The sequence below is a fragment of the Diabrotica undecimpunctata genome, chromosome 1 (assembly GCF_040954645.1).
Source record: "Diabrotica undecimpunctata isolate CICGRU chromosome 1, icDiaUnde3, whole genome shotgun sequence".
In the NCBI taxonomy this organism is placed as follows: domain Eukaryota; kingdom Metazoa; phylum Arthropoda; class Insecta; order Coleoptera; family Chrysomelidae; genus Diabrotica; species Diabrotica undecimpunctata.
In genome coordinates this window covers 163,082,406-163,100,256 of record NC_092803.1, presented here as the reverse complement: position 1 = coordinate 163,100,256, position 17,851 = coordinate 163,082,406, and the positions used below count along the sequence as shown (strand labels likewise).

At 32.0% G+C, this 17,851-nt stretch overlaps 1 protein-coding gene across 1 annotated transcript in view; it reads left to right on the top strand.

Annotated features, from left to right (window-relative positions):
• osp (myosin phosphatase Rho interacting protein outspread) overlaps positions 1–17,851 on the top strand; it is a 554,907-nt gene that overhangs the window by 499,838 nt on the left and 37,218 nt on the right. Inside the window, exon 6 of the mRNA XM_072520381.1 lies at positions 14,340–14,715. Within this exon, the coding sequence (XP_072376482.1) occupies positions 14,340–14,715 (376 nt within the window). The remainder of the gene's footprint in view (positions 1–14,339; positions 14,716–17,851) is intronic.

Genomic DNA, 17,851 nt, shown 5'->3' with positions numbered 1-17,851 from the left:
CTTATGTTTCGGAGCCAGGACATTTTCTTGCGTCCCATTCCTCTCTTGCCTTCAATTTTACCCTCGATTATAAGTTGGAGGAACTGGTATTTTTCATTTCGCATGATGTGACCTAGATACGCCGTTTTCCTTTTCTTGATGGTTTCGAAAAGTTGGCGTTCTTGGTTTATTCTTTTAAGGACATCTATATTTGTGCAGTTTCGTTTGAACCTTCGAAGAGAGAAGTCAAACAACAATAACCGGCTTACCGATTTGTTATTAATTAGTGTTCAAGTTTTTGTTTTTTCGTGTTGCTAAATTTATCAAAACAATTTAAATAAGTTAGATTTTAAAAACTCCGCCCCCGCCATGGGGAGCGTAAAAAATAAGACGCCAGATGGTGATAGTGGAGTTATTTGTGAAAGTGATAATTTTTCCAATATGGAAAGTACTGCTGCCGACATGGAAATGGGAACAATAGGTGCTAAGGAGGACGAACCAAAACTATTTGACTCGATAAATCCAGATAAGTACTTGTTAAATAATTATTGCGTATATGTTGAAAAAACTAATCAGCAAAGTTTGGGTCGTTTGCATCCTATGTTTGTAGGACATATTTTACACAAAAATCTAAAAGTACAAAACATTCAGGAAATTAAGGGAATAGGTAGAAATCGCGTTAAAGTAATATTAAATTCAATAGCAGAAGCTAATAAGTTGGTCACAAATAAAAATTTAAAAGAATTAAACTTAAAAGCTTTCATACCTAATCACCTTTTAGAGGTCAAGGGTCTGATCCGAGACGTTGACACAAGTTACGACGTTGATTATTTAAAACAAAACATAAATTCAAACTCAAGGGTTGTAGACATCAGACGAATGCACAGGAAAATTGAAAAAGATGGTAAAGCTGAGTATGTACCTAAGAAGACCATTGTAGTCAGCTTTGAAGGAAACATATTACCCAGCCATATATCCGTTAATTTTGTTTATTTTAATGTGGAAAAGTTTATAGGCAGGGTCACACAATGCTATAGATGTTTGAGATTCGGACACATATCAAAACAGTGCAAAAGCAGCCAAGAACATTGTATTTTATGTGGATCTGTTAAAACCGAAGAACATAACTGTTCTGAATTTAATAAATCATGTATACATTGCAAGAGTACACAGCATACATCGATTTCCAAACTATGCCCAATTTACGAGGAACAGAAACGTATTAAAAATTTGATGATAGAACAGAAAGTATCCTTCTTAGAAGCCAAAAAGCTTTTTCAATCTTCATATTCAGAAATAACAACGAACAATCGCTTTTCTGCCTTAACAAACTACGAGGCAGATTTCCCGAAACTACCTCAAAGTTCTGGTAATAAACATGCTTTCCAGCATCCACAACCTACAAATTCTCAACGTTCGGATAGTAGCAGACCTATGGCACTAACCCATAACAACAAAAAACGTAAAGCCACTACTTCTCCCTCATCCCCAAACTTACAGAACCCTCCCATGTTTAACTTCCGTTTTGGACCATCACATCCTCTTCCCCAGTATCCAAAGCAATCTACCTTTCAACCCACAGAAGGTGATAATAAAGATATTGCTCAGGCAGTGACGGAGTGTGTCATTAATTTTTTAAAAAATATTCACACACTTGAGGATTTAAAATCTGTAGATAATGAGAGCATAAATCAAAAAATATTTTCAGTATTGGAGGGTACTAAAACATTGAAATAAAATTCTTAGCATATACCAAAATCAAAATTATTTATCTAAATTATGTAATTCAAATGGAACTTTTTTCTGGCAGTATTTCTTATTTAAACATTAATCCAAGATCAAAATGCACTATTAAAAAAACAAATATGAATGTTTTCACTTATTTTATTATACCACTTTTTACTTATTCGTTAGAATCAGATGTTGGAGGACATCTTCAGTAAATAAGGTTTTCCAAGGACAAACAACTCTGAGAATTTTACAATGGAACGGAAGGTCCGTTGCATCCAATAAAAATAGTTTAGTTCATTTTTTAACAGCTGAAAACATTGATATAGCGTTGTTAAGTGAAACATGGTTCAAACCAAATCAAAACTATATATTTAAAGGTTATAATATAATCCGCCAGGATAGATACGATGGATATGCCGGTGTAGCAATTTTGATTAAAACTTCTATCTCATTCTGTCAAGTGAATATTACTAAAAATTTCAATGATAAAATTTTAGTTTGTGGCATCTCCGTTAAATTTAACAATTTAGAATTAAGTTTCTTGTCTGTGTATAGGCCTCCTAAAGTCCATACTTCTAAAGATGATTGGAAAAATATCTTCTCTCAAGTTACATCACCTTGTATAATTGGAGGGGATATGAATGCTCATAACTCTTTATGGGGCTCACTGCACAATGATGCCGCAGGTCATCAAATCGTCAGCAGTGTCGAGGACCTAGATCTTATTATTTTGAATAATGGGGAACCCACATATCTTTCCAAATATGGTACTCAGAAATCTATGATTGACATTTCTCTCTGTACAGCTAATCTAGCCAGTAAAGTTTCCTGGTCCGTATCTTCAGATACCTTAGGGTCAAATCATTTTGCTATAACCATGAACCTTTCCACAACTAACACATCACATGAAACAATTTATCCAAAAAGCAAATGGAATATCAATAAAGCCAATTGGTCACTTTATACATCCTTAATAGAAAACATGTTTGTCAACTATAGTATCTCTTTAAACACTTACGAAAATTATAATTTTCTTATTAATTGTATTAATGAATCTGCTTCAAAATCTATCCCTCAATATAAAATTCTTAAACTCAAAAATCGTCCCCCACCACCATGGTGGGACCCTGAATGTGATATTATAATTAATGAAAGAAAAAAGGCTTTAAAAGCTTACAAACTTTCATCGAGTTTTGATAATTACTTAAAATGTCAGGAAGTTACTGCTCGAACAAAAAAGCAGTTGAAGCAAAAAGCTAAATCCAGTTGGATCAAATGGTGCTCCAATTTAAACAAAAATACCTCTGCTAAGCAAATATGGTCACAGGCCAACAAAATGAATCGAAAACCGCAGAATAGTATAAAACCTTTCAGCAATGAAGTTTTAGATGACTTCTTTAATAAAGTTTCTCCTCCTTGGGTTCAATATTTCTCTAACCAATCCGAACAAAGTCACCAATCCAATCACTTTTTGTTGAAACCTTTCACTAAATCTGAATTAGATTTCGCTCTCAAAAATTGCAATAATACCTCCCCAGGGATTGATCAAATCAAATACCCTATGTTTATCAACCTACCAAGAGCCGCTAAAGATCTGCTGTTACAGGTATTTAATGACATCATTCAAAATAACATCGTTATTGATTCATTTAAAAACGCCATTGTGGTTCCTATCCTAAAGTCTGGTAAAGATCCAAATATTGCAAATTCATACAGACCAATATCGTTACTTTCCTGTGTTTTTAAAACTCTAGAGAGACTCATAAAATTTAAACTGGATTGGTGGTTACAAAAAAATAATTTGCTACCAGAAAATCAGTTTGGTTATAAAAGAAGCTTTGGAACACTAGATGCTCTAACAACCATTGTGGTAGATGTACAAAATACCTTAACCAGAAACAACTATTTAACAGGACTATTCTTGGATATTGAGGGAGCATACGAATCAGTTTGCTTGTCAACTTTAAGAAATAAAATGGTTAATTTATTTCATATGCCAATCGCATTCGTGGATACAATAATTGGATTTTACACAAAGAGGATCATCTATGTAAGAGATCATAATAACAAGCTAATTGGACCGCGATATAATTATCAAGGTATACCACAAGGCTCAGTTTTATCTCCAATCTTATTCAATATATACAGCTCTGACATACATAACATCCAAATAAATAACATTTCATTCAAAATCGTACAGTATGCCGACGATTTCTGCATCTATACAGAAAACAAAAAATATGAAACCTGTATACAAAGCCTTAGCAAAGTATGTGAATCCCTTTTTTCATGGTTCTTAGAGAATGGTCTCAATCTATCTATAGAAAAATCAGTAGTATCTATCTTCACAAGACACAACATTCCTACAAATGAAAATATCATTCTGAACGATCAATGTTTTAAGCTTCAAAATCATGTCAAATATCTAGGCCTTATTTTGGATAAGAAGTTAACTTGGAGACAACACATAGAGTACATGCTTGATAGATGTAACAAAGGCAGCAATTTCCTCAGAATGACAACTAAAACGTGGTGGGGTTGCGATGTAGAAACATCCTTGTTGTTTTATCGCGCATATATACGATCTATTCTAGATTACGGTGCTACTCTTTATGGTTCCGCCTCTAAGAACCTTTTAAGAAAAATCGACACGTTTCAAAATTCTATTATGAGGGTATGTTTGGGTGCTATGAGATCAACCCCTATACAACCCTTATATGTTGAAGCCGCTGAGCTACCCCTGGAAAATAGAAGAAATTTTTTAAGTGAAAAAAGCCTTCTTAAAATTCTATTAACTAACTCCCAGTTATTTTCAAGTGTCCGTCAACTTAACGAGTCAGATCTTACAAACAAATATTGGGAGAAAAAACCTTCCCCGCCTTTATGCAAGGCATTACAGAATAATCCTATTTTTTTCAAGAAATTGGACACGGTTGACAGAAGCTTAGACTACTATTCTTTATTCCACAGAACTCAGGTTATAATACCCACTTATAGTGAGAACACCATTATGAGTAGCAATCTTCTAATATCTCTATTGCAGGATTATAGGGAAGCCACAGTAATATACACGGACGCATCAAAAACAACAGAAGGGACTGGATGCGCATACTTTTTACCTGCTACAAACGTAGAATTCAAGTATAAACTACCATATGAATTTTCAATCTTTTCAGCGGAATCAATAGCTATACTTGAAGCTCTAATATATGTTAAAAACACCTATAATAGACATATCTTAATTCTGTCAGATTGCCTTTCAGTTTTGCAGAGCATAAAAAACATTGAATTACCCTCAACATTTAGCAACCCCTACATATTTGAAATAAAAGACCGATTGTATCATTTATCATCGACTGGAGTCAACATAAAATTTATTTGGGTCAAAGCACATATTGGTCTCAAACACAATGAATATGTAGATCACTTGGCTAAAATGAGTGTAACAACTGGCTCTACGTTGAAATATATGCTTAACACATCAGATGTTACTACGATTTTCAAAAAAAATCAGCAACTTAGATGGAAAGAGCAATGGAAACATTACTGTTCTACAAACCATAAAAGGTATACCTCTATACAACCAACTCTACCTCAAACAACCTGGTTTCAGAATTTCAAAGCTCCTCGTAAATATATTACTACTATAAATCGAATACGCTTTGGACATGCATGCTACCCATGCCATTTATTTAAAATTAAAGTCATCGATGATGATAGTTGCAAACATTGCGGCAAGCTAGGTGACCTCGATCACATCTTCTTTGAATGTCCTAAATTTATTCAGCATTCAAACTCCCTGTATACAAAATTAACTAAATGCAATACATACGCTCCATATAATATACAGTCTTTGTTAGCCATAGGTTCTGTAACAATATATAATTTAATTATAGAATTTTTGTCAGACACATGCATAGCTTTATAAATCTGGTACTCGTTCATGAAAATTTTCATGAGCGTGTATAGGATTAGACTTGTACCCTTTGTTTATCCTATATGTAACAATACCTTATCCGTGGTCCAGTATTGTTTGTCTGTTAAAATAAATGTCTTGACGGACCCCTAGACGAGAAGCGAGTGTCCTTGTATTTTCCTTCGACGTGTTCTTCTATTAATTATTCGTCTATTTCGTTTTAGGGATATCGCTGTGCATTTGTCTGAGAGAAATAATCTGTACTTATCTGTGTATACTTTTTTAAGGAATATATTATAACCTTTCGAGACTGGCTGAATGACGAAAGTCAATGCCACAAAAAAAAAAAAAAAAAAAAAAAAAAATCTATATTTGTGATTTTCGCTGTCCATGGTATTTTTAAGATACGGCGATAGAGCCACATTTCGAAAGCTTCTAATCTGTTTATATCCCTCGTTTTGAGTGTCCAGCCCTCTACGCCATATAGCAGCACTGACCACACGTAGCACTTAGTAAACCTTAGTCTCAGTTGAAGATCGAACTCTGAACAAGTCAGTACCTTCTTGAATTTTACGAAAGCTTGTCGAGCTTGCTCAATGCGACATTTTACTTCCCTGTCCGATGCCCAGTCTTCAAAAAGCCACGATCCCAGGTATTTAAATTTACTCACTCTTTCAATGGACTTAGTATTCAGTGTTATGGTGGAGTTTTCAAGTGCATCCAAGTTTCTGGAGATGATGAAATTTGGTTTTTTTGGTATTAATCTCTAATCCCATTCGCTTACTGTGTTCTCCGATTATAGTGACAAGTTGTTGAAGATCGACTATGTTGTCACAAATTAAGACACCATCATCAGCATATCGTATGTTGTTGATCAGTACTCCATTCACTTGAACATCAGCACTCCATGGACGTGATACATTATATTAATCTTGTGAGAATGGAAAAAAATGGAAAAAATCGCGCAACATTTATTTATTTAACAGCTTTATAGAAACTTACTTGTTTTGCGACAAAATTGCTGCACTCTTCGCCTTTATAACGCAATTTTATTTTTGTCGATAGGACACACTGATCAAAAGATATCGAATTTTGATACAACTTTTATTTAAAAAATTGATTTCGCGCGCGTAACTGACATTCAAAATCGCCGGTCGATGCAGACGTTGTTTCTGAGAGAACGGTTCATTCTACAGAAAAGTGCTAACAAACATTTTTATTCAAAATTATCTCAGCTATATTTCTTGTTTAAAATATTTTTTCTATGGCGTACAGATTCTTGATAAGTCGATGTTCTCCAGTTTCCCCCTATGCGAGGGGAAATTTTTGTTGGTACGATTTTTAGAGGTTCAGTGACATTTACAGTGATATTCTAGACATTACCTTTGTCTAGAAATTAGTCTTTCCATTCATAATTTTCGGATTTAGTTACTTCCGCGGATATCCTATGCATTATAGTGTCCATATGGCCGTTAATGGTATATTTTTATTTAGATTTTCGTACCAAACTTGCCCAATGTGGTTTAACTTTAAATTTTAAAAACTTTTTTGTTTGTTCAATTTTACTTTTACGTTTTATATAATTTTTCAATGTGCTTTGATTCTTACAGATGTAGCATGAATCCCACCAAGGTGGAAGAAGCTTTTTACTAATCATAATAAAACATTTTTTACGATACGATACTGCTTCCGAGATAATTTTCACATTTGTGCAATTTTCTGCTTTTATATACACGTGTACCAGTTTCTAAAATACTCTTCATACTCTTCTTAACTGATATTATTTGTTTTTTATTTTGGTCATCATTGAACTCGGAACTGTGTCCACTGATTCTACTCGTTAAAGTCTTCGTTTAATAAACTGTCAAATTATTTCTTTCAGCCCCTTTTGACATCCTTCTAGTTTTAGCAAATAAAAAAAAACTATTAAATTTCGATCTAAGAAATTCAGCTATTGCTCAGAGGCCCCAACAATGTCATTGTTAAGAGAAAAAGATGGGATAAGCTAGAGTCGTGGAACATAGTACGAACTCAATAATTGGCCTTGTATATATATTAAAGACAATAATACAATTTTGATGATATTTTATTAAATGTTTTTGACAAAATATAAACTTTTTGCTTTGTTACATACTGATTGCACATGCTCAGACCAAGATGCAGTCTCTGTTATAATAATACCCAGGTCTTTTTTCCCAAAAACAAATTCTACAGATTCTACATAATTCTACAGAATTTAAACAGATTCTACAGTTACGTTAGAAAAAAATACAATAAGGATAAAAATAAAATACTCCTACTTTTAATAAAAATAATTATTTACTGCCTTAGTTTCGGACAAACGGTATAAACTATAAGAAATGTAGTCCCAGAAGTACCAAGTATACAAGCAATCACTCGGACGGGGCTCCCGAGAAAAAACCTTTTGAAGACACGTAATTGGCTTGTTATTAATAATAATTCCAGCTTAGCCTTTTGATAATAACTGTTAAAAAACTACTATGAACGCAACAGAAAGTGGTACATGTAATTAAAAAATAACGAACAAAAATTACGATAACATTGAACTAATCAAGGAAAACGTTTTAATAGACTATATTTTAAAATGAGATGTGAAAAGTATAGAGGCATTGCTAGATGTAGTTTATAAAATCTTGACACGAATTATAAGGACAATGTTAAATCAATACACAGTTAATATATTGCGCGAATATCAGGCAGAATTTAGAAACAATAGGTCGACGATGGACCAAATATTTGTGCTAAAGGAAATCCAGACTTCAAGTCTAGATTTAAGTCCAGCTACGGACATTAAACAGTAGTATATGTTCTGTTCTTCTACTTAAAGCAGGCCCACGATAGGGTAAATAAACAACAGATGTACGAACTAATGCAAGAGATGGACCTACCAAGCAAAACCGTCAGGAAGAAAAAAATGACTATGGAAAACACAACAAACGAAATAGCATGGAAGTCATAAATCAAATAAGGATACCCACTATCAACGACTTTAAGCTGATACTGGAAGAAATGATCAGAAAAGGCAAAATAAATATGCAGGAAACAATATTTAAAAATGGCTATCAATGTGTAGCATCCGTAGACGATTTAACACTATTAACGACAAGTAAGAAAGAACTAAAAATATTTGAACAATATAGTAAAAGATGCAAAAAAATTGGGCTTATAATAAATAAGGAAAAAATCACATTGGAAGTAGGACAAAATACATGCATGTTCAAAAGAGTTTCAGAATTTACTTACCTGGTTGTAAAATTAGATGAAAGGGGACATGAAGAATGGTATGTAAATATAAATATGTTTCAAGAAAAACAAAAATTAGAATTTACAACAGTTAACAGGCCTACTGCTACATATGCATGCAAAACATGGGTGCATAAGAAAGCAGCAATAGACCTTTTAGAAAGATGAGAAAGATGGGAGAGGAGAATACAAAGAGCAATATATGAAGATGATCAATGGAGAAGAAGGAATAATAAAGAACTTAAAAAATTATATAAAGAACCAAAAATAACGACGAAATCAAAGCACCGAGAATACGATATTTAGGACACAATGAAAGGCAAGGAAAGGAAAGAATGCCGAAAATGGTACTCTTACGAAAGCCAATACAAAAAGAAGGAAAGGTAGACCAAGATTAAATGTATTTTATATAATTAAAACGAAATATAAATAGTAATTGTAATGGAAAATGTAAACTTTTCAGCCTTAGATCTTTTGCTAAAAAATATGATTACGTAGTGTATTTTATTTAATAACTATTGCGAAACGCGAATCGTCTAGAGGCTAGTACCACCAATTCTTAACCATTTCTCAACTATAATTTTTTCAATTTCCGACATTTAAACGCAGTAGAAAGGGAAGTAATTTTCTCGTCTAAATCTGCAAAATTCTGCTACTTAAGAAGCTTCGGTAACATTAGTTAGAGAATACGAATTGAGTATCTTCCAAACCAACGTGAAATTAGTTTTGTTGTATGGCGTGGAAACATTGAAATATCATAAAAAACTGTTTCTTAGACTAGAATCTTTCACAAACCAATGCTTACGCTTTACATACAGAATATTCTGGCCAAATAGAGCCACAAATGAAGAACTGTGAATATAATTATGTATTAAGAATGCTAATAACTATTGCTAGATATGCTCGACCTTACAAGGCTTCAGGAAAAAAAATAAAAGGAGAAGAATACACACATGCAAAACAACAATGTAAAAATAAACTAAAGAAAAATAAATTAGCATCGAACCAAGCAAAAAGGATAGCAAGCAATAGAAAAAAACGGGTGTGGCAGTCCAGTGGGACTGCCGGTAGAAGTTATACTTCTATACACGCGTTCGCCGTTACAAATTTTTGTGGTAGTCAATCTGCACAATCATTACATATGTAATGCTATAGCTAAGAGAGAGCAGACAGAGAAACAGAATTAGGTATACAGGTATATGGTGCATCGTTTGCTGTATATAAACAACATTTGACTTGTAATAGGAGGATTTCATCAAAATATAATATTATTTTGATGAAAATGTATATTTTTATTTTCATATATCTATGAAAGGAGTTGAATGAAAAAAATTTTTTTACACATACTCTGCAGTAAAATTCATTATTTATTTTGTTATTAATATAAAAATACACTGCCAACATAATTCAATATAATAATACAATACAAATTAAAATGCAATAGTCATAAGTATTTAAAAATGACAATATACATAACTTACTTACGCATATGTTTAATATACGTATATAACTTCAAAAACTGAGCAATGAATCGCTGTTGTAAAATTTTTATTTTAAACTTCATTAAAAATTTGTAAAATCGTTATTTTTATATAGATAAACAAAAGTATTATTTTTAATCCTACCCTATTATCGAATTTTTCGTTTCCAACAATAATTTTTTCAAAACAAATTTTTTTGGAGCGGGTTAGAGTATTTTTTATATACACCTGTTAGTAAAAATTTGTTTAAAATACATTTTATTGTTTTAAACACAGTATGACATGTTAGCACATTGCCGTGACCAGCATTCGAACCTGCGTTACCACGGCCACAACGTGGGATCCGAACAACTAGTCCACTAGACGATCACGGCTAATTAGGCGATGTGTATTACGATTATAGTTCGAATATTTTAAAACTCTAACCTAAGATTCCATTAAAACAAATTTAGGTCAGTTGTTTACAAAAAAAACAATGTACTTAATATTAATTTAATATACCATTTTATATAAATAAGTACGCTAATAATTAAAAATAAAGTAATCAATCAGTGGAAATAATAACAAATAAATATTTCCGATTCTAAAAATGCTAAGATAGTGAATAAATAATATTCATCAGTATTTAAAAATGACAATAGGTGTACATAACTTACTTACCCATATGTTTAATTTACCATGATAATAATATTAATACAAATTTAATTAAAATGAAATATTCATTAGTATTTAAAAATGACAATATACGTAACTTACTTACGCATATGTTTAATTTACCATGATAACAATATTAATAAAAAAAATATTGTTTGGTGATACAACTGTCAATTTATCTGACATTGATAAATACAATATTTAATTGTTGTTTGTTGTGTATATAAGTACACATTTGAACTTTCTTGAGATATTTACAAGTTTTAATTTATAATTTAACATGCTTGTTACTATAAGAAACGAGGCTTGTTACTCCCGTGCAAATTTCCAAAGTCGAACGCGCGTCTAGAAGTATAACTTCAAAAACCAACAACTCGAATTACGTTGTAAATTTTCATTTTATTTTAAAATTTAGCATTTTTGCGTATATTACATATATTTAATAAAATTAACGTGGGGTTTTTAAATATTTCAAAAATAAAAAAGGAAATTCATATTGGGATTCGAACTCACATACACTAGTATATGAACCAAACACGTAAAATAATTGCCAATTAGACATGACACAAACGTATTTCAAAATTGACAGTTCTCGGTCATACAGTGATTTATTGAGATTATTATTTTGAAATACAAAAGTCTAAAATAATAATAAATATATATATATATATATATATATATATATATATATATATATATATTTATAATATTATATATATATATATATATATATATATATATATATATATATATATATATATATATATATATAATATTAAATATATGTATATACAAAAGGAACATTTTTATTCTCGAGAGAGGAAGAGAGAGAAAATATATCTTCTGTCTCTCTCTTACTTATTATCTTACATATGTAATGATTTCACCGATTCACTCCCGTACAAATTTCCAACGTGGAGCGCGCGTATAGAAGTATAACTTCAAAAATCAAAAAGCTACAAGATCACACTTGATTCAGCAAGGGGTGCGTCAGACTGATAACCTCGTCATCGATACCATCTTACAATTGAGAGACCGTAAGGTGCCCTTTGCTCCAATGGGAGCTATATTTGATAAATGATCATAATGAATGTTTTCATCCAGACCCGGGTACAAAAAATAAAACAATTTTAAAGCAGTAAATAAATAAGGAAATAATTGAGGATAAAAGAAGATTGGTAAAAAATAAAAATTAATTATACCGAACTCTGATACAAACAACCCTACAATGGCAGTGAATATTGGGTTTTGAACAAGAAAGAACATACTGACAAAGTGTGCCAAAAAAATATAAGTATTTAGTCCTTAAAGTAAGAGATTATCAGTGGAGAAGACGTACGACCTCCGAAATAAAAGTTTTGTATGGCATGTCGAAAATCAGGCCGAGAGTTAAGACAAAATCACCATTACGTTGCTTTGGAATAACAAAGTTCTATGTTGTGCGGATGCCACTTTGAGTTATAGGCGATCAAAGTTTTAAAGTTACACATTTATTTTCTTGTTAATACTGCACGAAGATTATATTAGTGTAAATTACTAGAAACAAAATAAGCAATAACATAATATGTAATATTTTGCTTATATATATTATAATAAACAGAATAAACAAAAAAATAGCATCAAAACGCAGTTAGAACTTTGTCTATTGATCTCAATGCTTTCCAGTGATTTAACATAGTTCTATCTTCCATATACACCCTTATTTTATAAATGAGATTGGAATTCTATATCACTTACTAAGAAAGGAGGATATAATACTAATAATTATATTAAAAAAATGTTTATTTCATATGAGATCATATGAGGTCATCATAGGAGATGGAAACGAAATAAATGTTATCTACTTAATGTATAATATAATTAAAGAATTCAGAAACGCTTGAAAATATTGTTTATTATATTATCATATTCATCATTTTTTCAGTTGCTTTCACCTTATCTTTACAGAGCTCATTTTTTGGAGGTGAGCATTGGTATATTATTGAAAATAGGGCATTGTTCTCTCCGATTAGTAATAATGCCATGTCGAGAAGATTTTCTGTCACGGGTTCTTGGACCACCGCGTTTGGAATGAGGAACATATTGTGATATACTATTCCGTAGAGATACTTTTGTAAATATGTTTTCTGAATGAGAGACCTTATATTCTGCTTCTGCTAAATTTGGTGTAAATTTAATTGACACCACTTTGGAAAATGGAATTTGTTTTGAAAGCCAAATTTTTGGAACAGGTTTCATAGTCTTTAAAATCGTGATCTTTTAAGTGCAAAATAATATAAGGATGTGTTTTATTCACAGACTTCAAATTGCGTATAAATGAAAGTGGTGAATAAAATTACACTTTTTCCATAAATCTTTCAATGTTACTATGCATTATCCACTTCTTGAATTGCTCCATGACCTGGTGTAGAAAACTTCATTGTAAGACTTTCTAATTCCGGATGCTGTCTCACTGCTTTCATAACAGAAAGTGAAATAAATGAGTTACGATTCTGAGATATACAAGAATCACTGCATGTGACTAGATTAGTGATATTATTATCTTCCAAAACTCTATCCAAAATTTTATGAAACGCACTAGCCAACACGTTGCCGGTCCTTCCTTGTTTTTCTTCTGTCCATATGGCACAATAAACAGTATTTGTTACAGAGTAATATGCAGTCAAGTTGTAGATGTCTAATTTTTGTAATTAAAAGAAATTGCCAACTTCCGATCTTGGACACGTTATCACATACTGTAAATCAAAACTAAGAACTGGTGTTCCGTTTTCCCTACCAGTATTTATTTTTAGCCTCATACTATTTTTTATTTCAATGCGTTCTTCAAACTTACGGTGTTCCTCTTCTGTCAAAAGTTTGTCACGACTTCTAAATTTGTAGTCTTCACATTTTACACAACGGTCCTTTTTAGGGATATGAAAACAATAATTGAACTTATTGTTGAATACAAATCGGTAATGGGATAATTTAACTGTTTAACTGTCAAATTTGTTATTCCAAGACGACGATTAGTTGGGACACGGCAAAAATGTAAGATGACAACTTTACAAAGATTATTCTGCTAAGAGACAAAAAAGAAAACGAACGATAAATTCTAAAAAATGACTAGAAGCATTCAAAAGACCTGGAAGAATTCCATATCATGAGTCCTTTAGGATTGCTGTTTTGCATTGAAATTTATTCAAATTATTTATACCTTTTTTGGTTGTTATCCTAACAATCTGAAGTCTCACCACAAGATATCTATAGATAACCTCAAGATTTTTTATAATTTCGTAGTACATCGTATTAAAAAATATTTTTATTCGTTTCAGGGTTGGTTATGGCATAGACTTTCCGATTCCGAATGGGTGCGTAGATGGATTGTTCTCTGCTGTCCTACACTTCAAATTTACCAAGATCAGGACGAACAGAGTACTCCAGAACTCACTATCGAACTATCTGCAGTAACGAATTGTGTCGAAGTGATGACTAGTTCAAAATACGGCTTTGAAATACAGTGGTCCGGTCCGGCTTTGGTGCTGAGCGCCGTTACGCACGGAATAAGGTCCAACTGGCTGCAAGCACTTAGAAAAGCTGCGAATTTAAGTACGGAGAGTGTGGTTATTGTGGAGAGCCCGATATCACCGACGACGCCCAGATCACTACTTGCTTCTAGTGATGAGGAGTATAGAACTGCTTCAGAAGGAGGTTAGTACAAAATTCTATTATAAACATGTACTTAAGTGCTCACGCAATGAAACACTAAAGTTATTGTTTCCTAGGGATACGAATAGTAATATATTATTAATAGTAAAATATTAATAGTACTAGTAATAGATTAATTAATATATTAATTAAAATAAAGTGATTTTTTTATATAGTAACCATTATTTGAATTATCTTATATACTAAAACGCTAAGCCCTTTTCTTGTCCACCACTTTACTCAAAAACCATATTAGATAATTAAAATATTTTTTCGGAATATTATTAGTATTACGTATGAGTTTGTCAAGATATACTTTTGGTACAAAAATTCACTTCCGGTTTTGAGATGACCGGAAGTTAAAATTTACTTTAAGTTTTAGACCCCACAATGTATATATGGATCGAAAGGTCTCGTCGAGACGAATCTAAATATGTACTTCCGGTTGCGATCCGACACCGGAAGTGACCCGAAACGCGCATAAAACGTCAAGATAGAGCAAATCTGACACCGGATTCGTGATCAGCATGCAAAATTAACTGCTAAATGATAACATTATAACAAAAAACATTGTTTTCGACGAAATATTTCGTGATATTTAATACACTTTTTACTTGCATTATTATTGATGAATGTTATGTATATTCTTGCTTATATTGTTTGTATTGATCTCTTAATTTTTCTCGCAAAATAAAAATTTCATTTAAAAAACTCGATGTCGAGTTGGTCCGCTAGTAATTGAATAATTTAAAAGATATACCAACTCTAAAAGTCTCTTCTTTTTTTATTAATTATATTCCAGTCGAGATGCCATTTGATTTTGCATGGCGGGCTACCTCAAAATTTATTGTTCTAATTTTTAAAGGGGGTCAATAATAGTGTAAAAATCGCGACTGAATTCCGCCGCTGCGTTAGCCTCCATCTTGAATTTATAGGAGAACCGATTTTGCTCAATATCTCCGCAACTTTCAACTTTTTGACAAAAATGGTAAGAATTGAAATCTTTACAAATGCGAAATTTTAAAAAATTTCCGTTTTCGCAAATTTTTGTTCAGGGGAAGTTATTGGTAAAATAGTCACTAAATATAATTATTGAATTATCTCGTTTATTATTAATTATATTTTATATAATTTTGATCTCCTTTATCAACATTTTTGAGCATACACGTGTGTTCTTCATCACCATGAATTTATTGGTAAAATAGTCACTAAATATAATTATTGAATTATCTCGTTTATTATTAATTATATTTTATATAATTTTGATCTCCTTTATCAACATTTTTGAGCATACACGTGTGTTCTTCATCACCATGAATAATGCTTGATGATGAGAGTTTGAACACCGCGTTTTTTCACTGTAAAAACATTATTTTCGGTTGTAGCTTCTCCAGACACAAAACACTGCTTCGTTTTGATTGCAGTACGTCTGTTCCGAAGAGTGTCGATCGAAAAACTGAGCCTTTGTTCACGAGACAGGTTCGTTCCTATTTATCGCCTGCTGCTGATGGCGTCAGAGCCTAGGGTTCGTTATTCTTAGACTTATCATATGCGTAGGACCTTAAATGTTGATTGTAGCAGAAAAACCCAAAGAAATCAAAATTGTATAAAATATAATTTCCTCCATTTGTTATGTACATTTATGTGGTAAAGTTAATAATAACCGAGATAATTCAATAATTATTCTTAGTCACTATTTTCCCCCTTAATTCTCAAAATATCGACCGCACGAGAAAAAATTGCAAAGAAGAAATTGTATGAAATACCAATTGCAACAATTTAAGTCCTTGTCATTTTGTCGAAAAGTTGAAAATGGCGCATATATTGAGCAAAACGGTTCTCCTTTAAATTCAAAATGATGGCTAACACGGCGGCGGAATTTAGTCGCGATTCACCATGCAAGGTTAGGCCTTTTTTCGTCTAATCCGACGGGACTATTACACTACCTGAAGTCTTTCGCCATCTTCTCTTGTATATAATTATATATTTTCAATTTCTATTGCTTCCTTGATTACATGTTTGATCCTGTTTTCAATATTAGCTAGCATCGTTGTTTGATGATAGAATCAATCGAAAAACTAAATGTAGATGGCCGTCGAAACGTGCAGCTGATTCTGATAATATTGAATCCGTTTATCATCTTATTCATAAAAATCAAAAAATATCAATTCATGTAATGTCCAATATGAAAAATTGTGCGAGATCAACAAGTCAAAAATAATATAAAGTGCTGAATTGCGGAGAAAGATAGTTTGTGTTAAAACTTTTTCAATAAAATGTACCTATAGTCTTTTTGATGAATTACATTAATTGCACAGATAAAGATCCTGATGTCCGTTCCTGCCTCTACAGGTAGTTCCAAGTGGAATATTTGAACACGGAGAACGTGTTCTTATAAATTCTTCTCGATTAGATGTAAGTTCACCGTTTTAGTTCCTCGGCTTTAAATTTAAGTTCGTTCTCCAAGAACACCTTCAAAAATGGTGTGTTTACTTTATCCTTCAAACCTTTATATTTGTGTTCAAGTGGCTGAACTGAATTTCTCGGGTATTAAGATTAGTTTTAAATACAACTCGGTTTAACTAATCGTTGTTGTTATATAAAATATATAAAATAAACATTTGCAATTTGTTATTAGTAACATGTTGTTAATTTGTTTATTATTACTCAGACCGGGTGGGTTTATCCGTACTAGAGGTGGCCTTAACTGGAACTGACGAACGAATATTTTATTTAATTAAATCTTTTCATAAACCAAAATTATGGTTTATTGTCTGTTTTATCGAGAAAGACCTGCAGACACTACTAAAAATAATTTGTGATACTGGGGAACAGTTCGGTTTAACAATAAACATATAGAAAACTAAACCATAGTTATCAGTAAGAGGGGTAAAATATAACAAGGATCCAGATAAAAAATGAAGATATTAAGCAAATACACAAAATGAAATACTTAGGAGTCTCGATTACTGAAGATCTAAATCCGAAATCAGAAATTCGATCAAAAATAGAGCGATCAAGAGCAGCATAGTTGTAGATGAAGAAATTTCTAAGTAACCAAAGACTCAATCTGCAAATCCGATATCGGATGGTAAAATCTTATATCCACTCTATTCTTCTTTATGCTGCTGAATTTTGG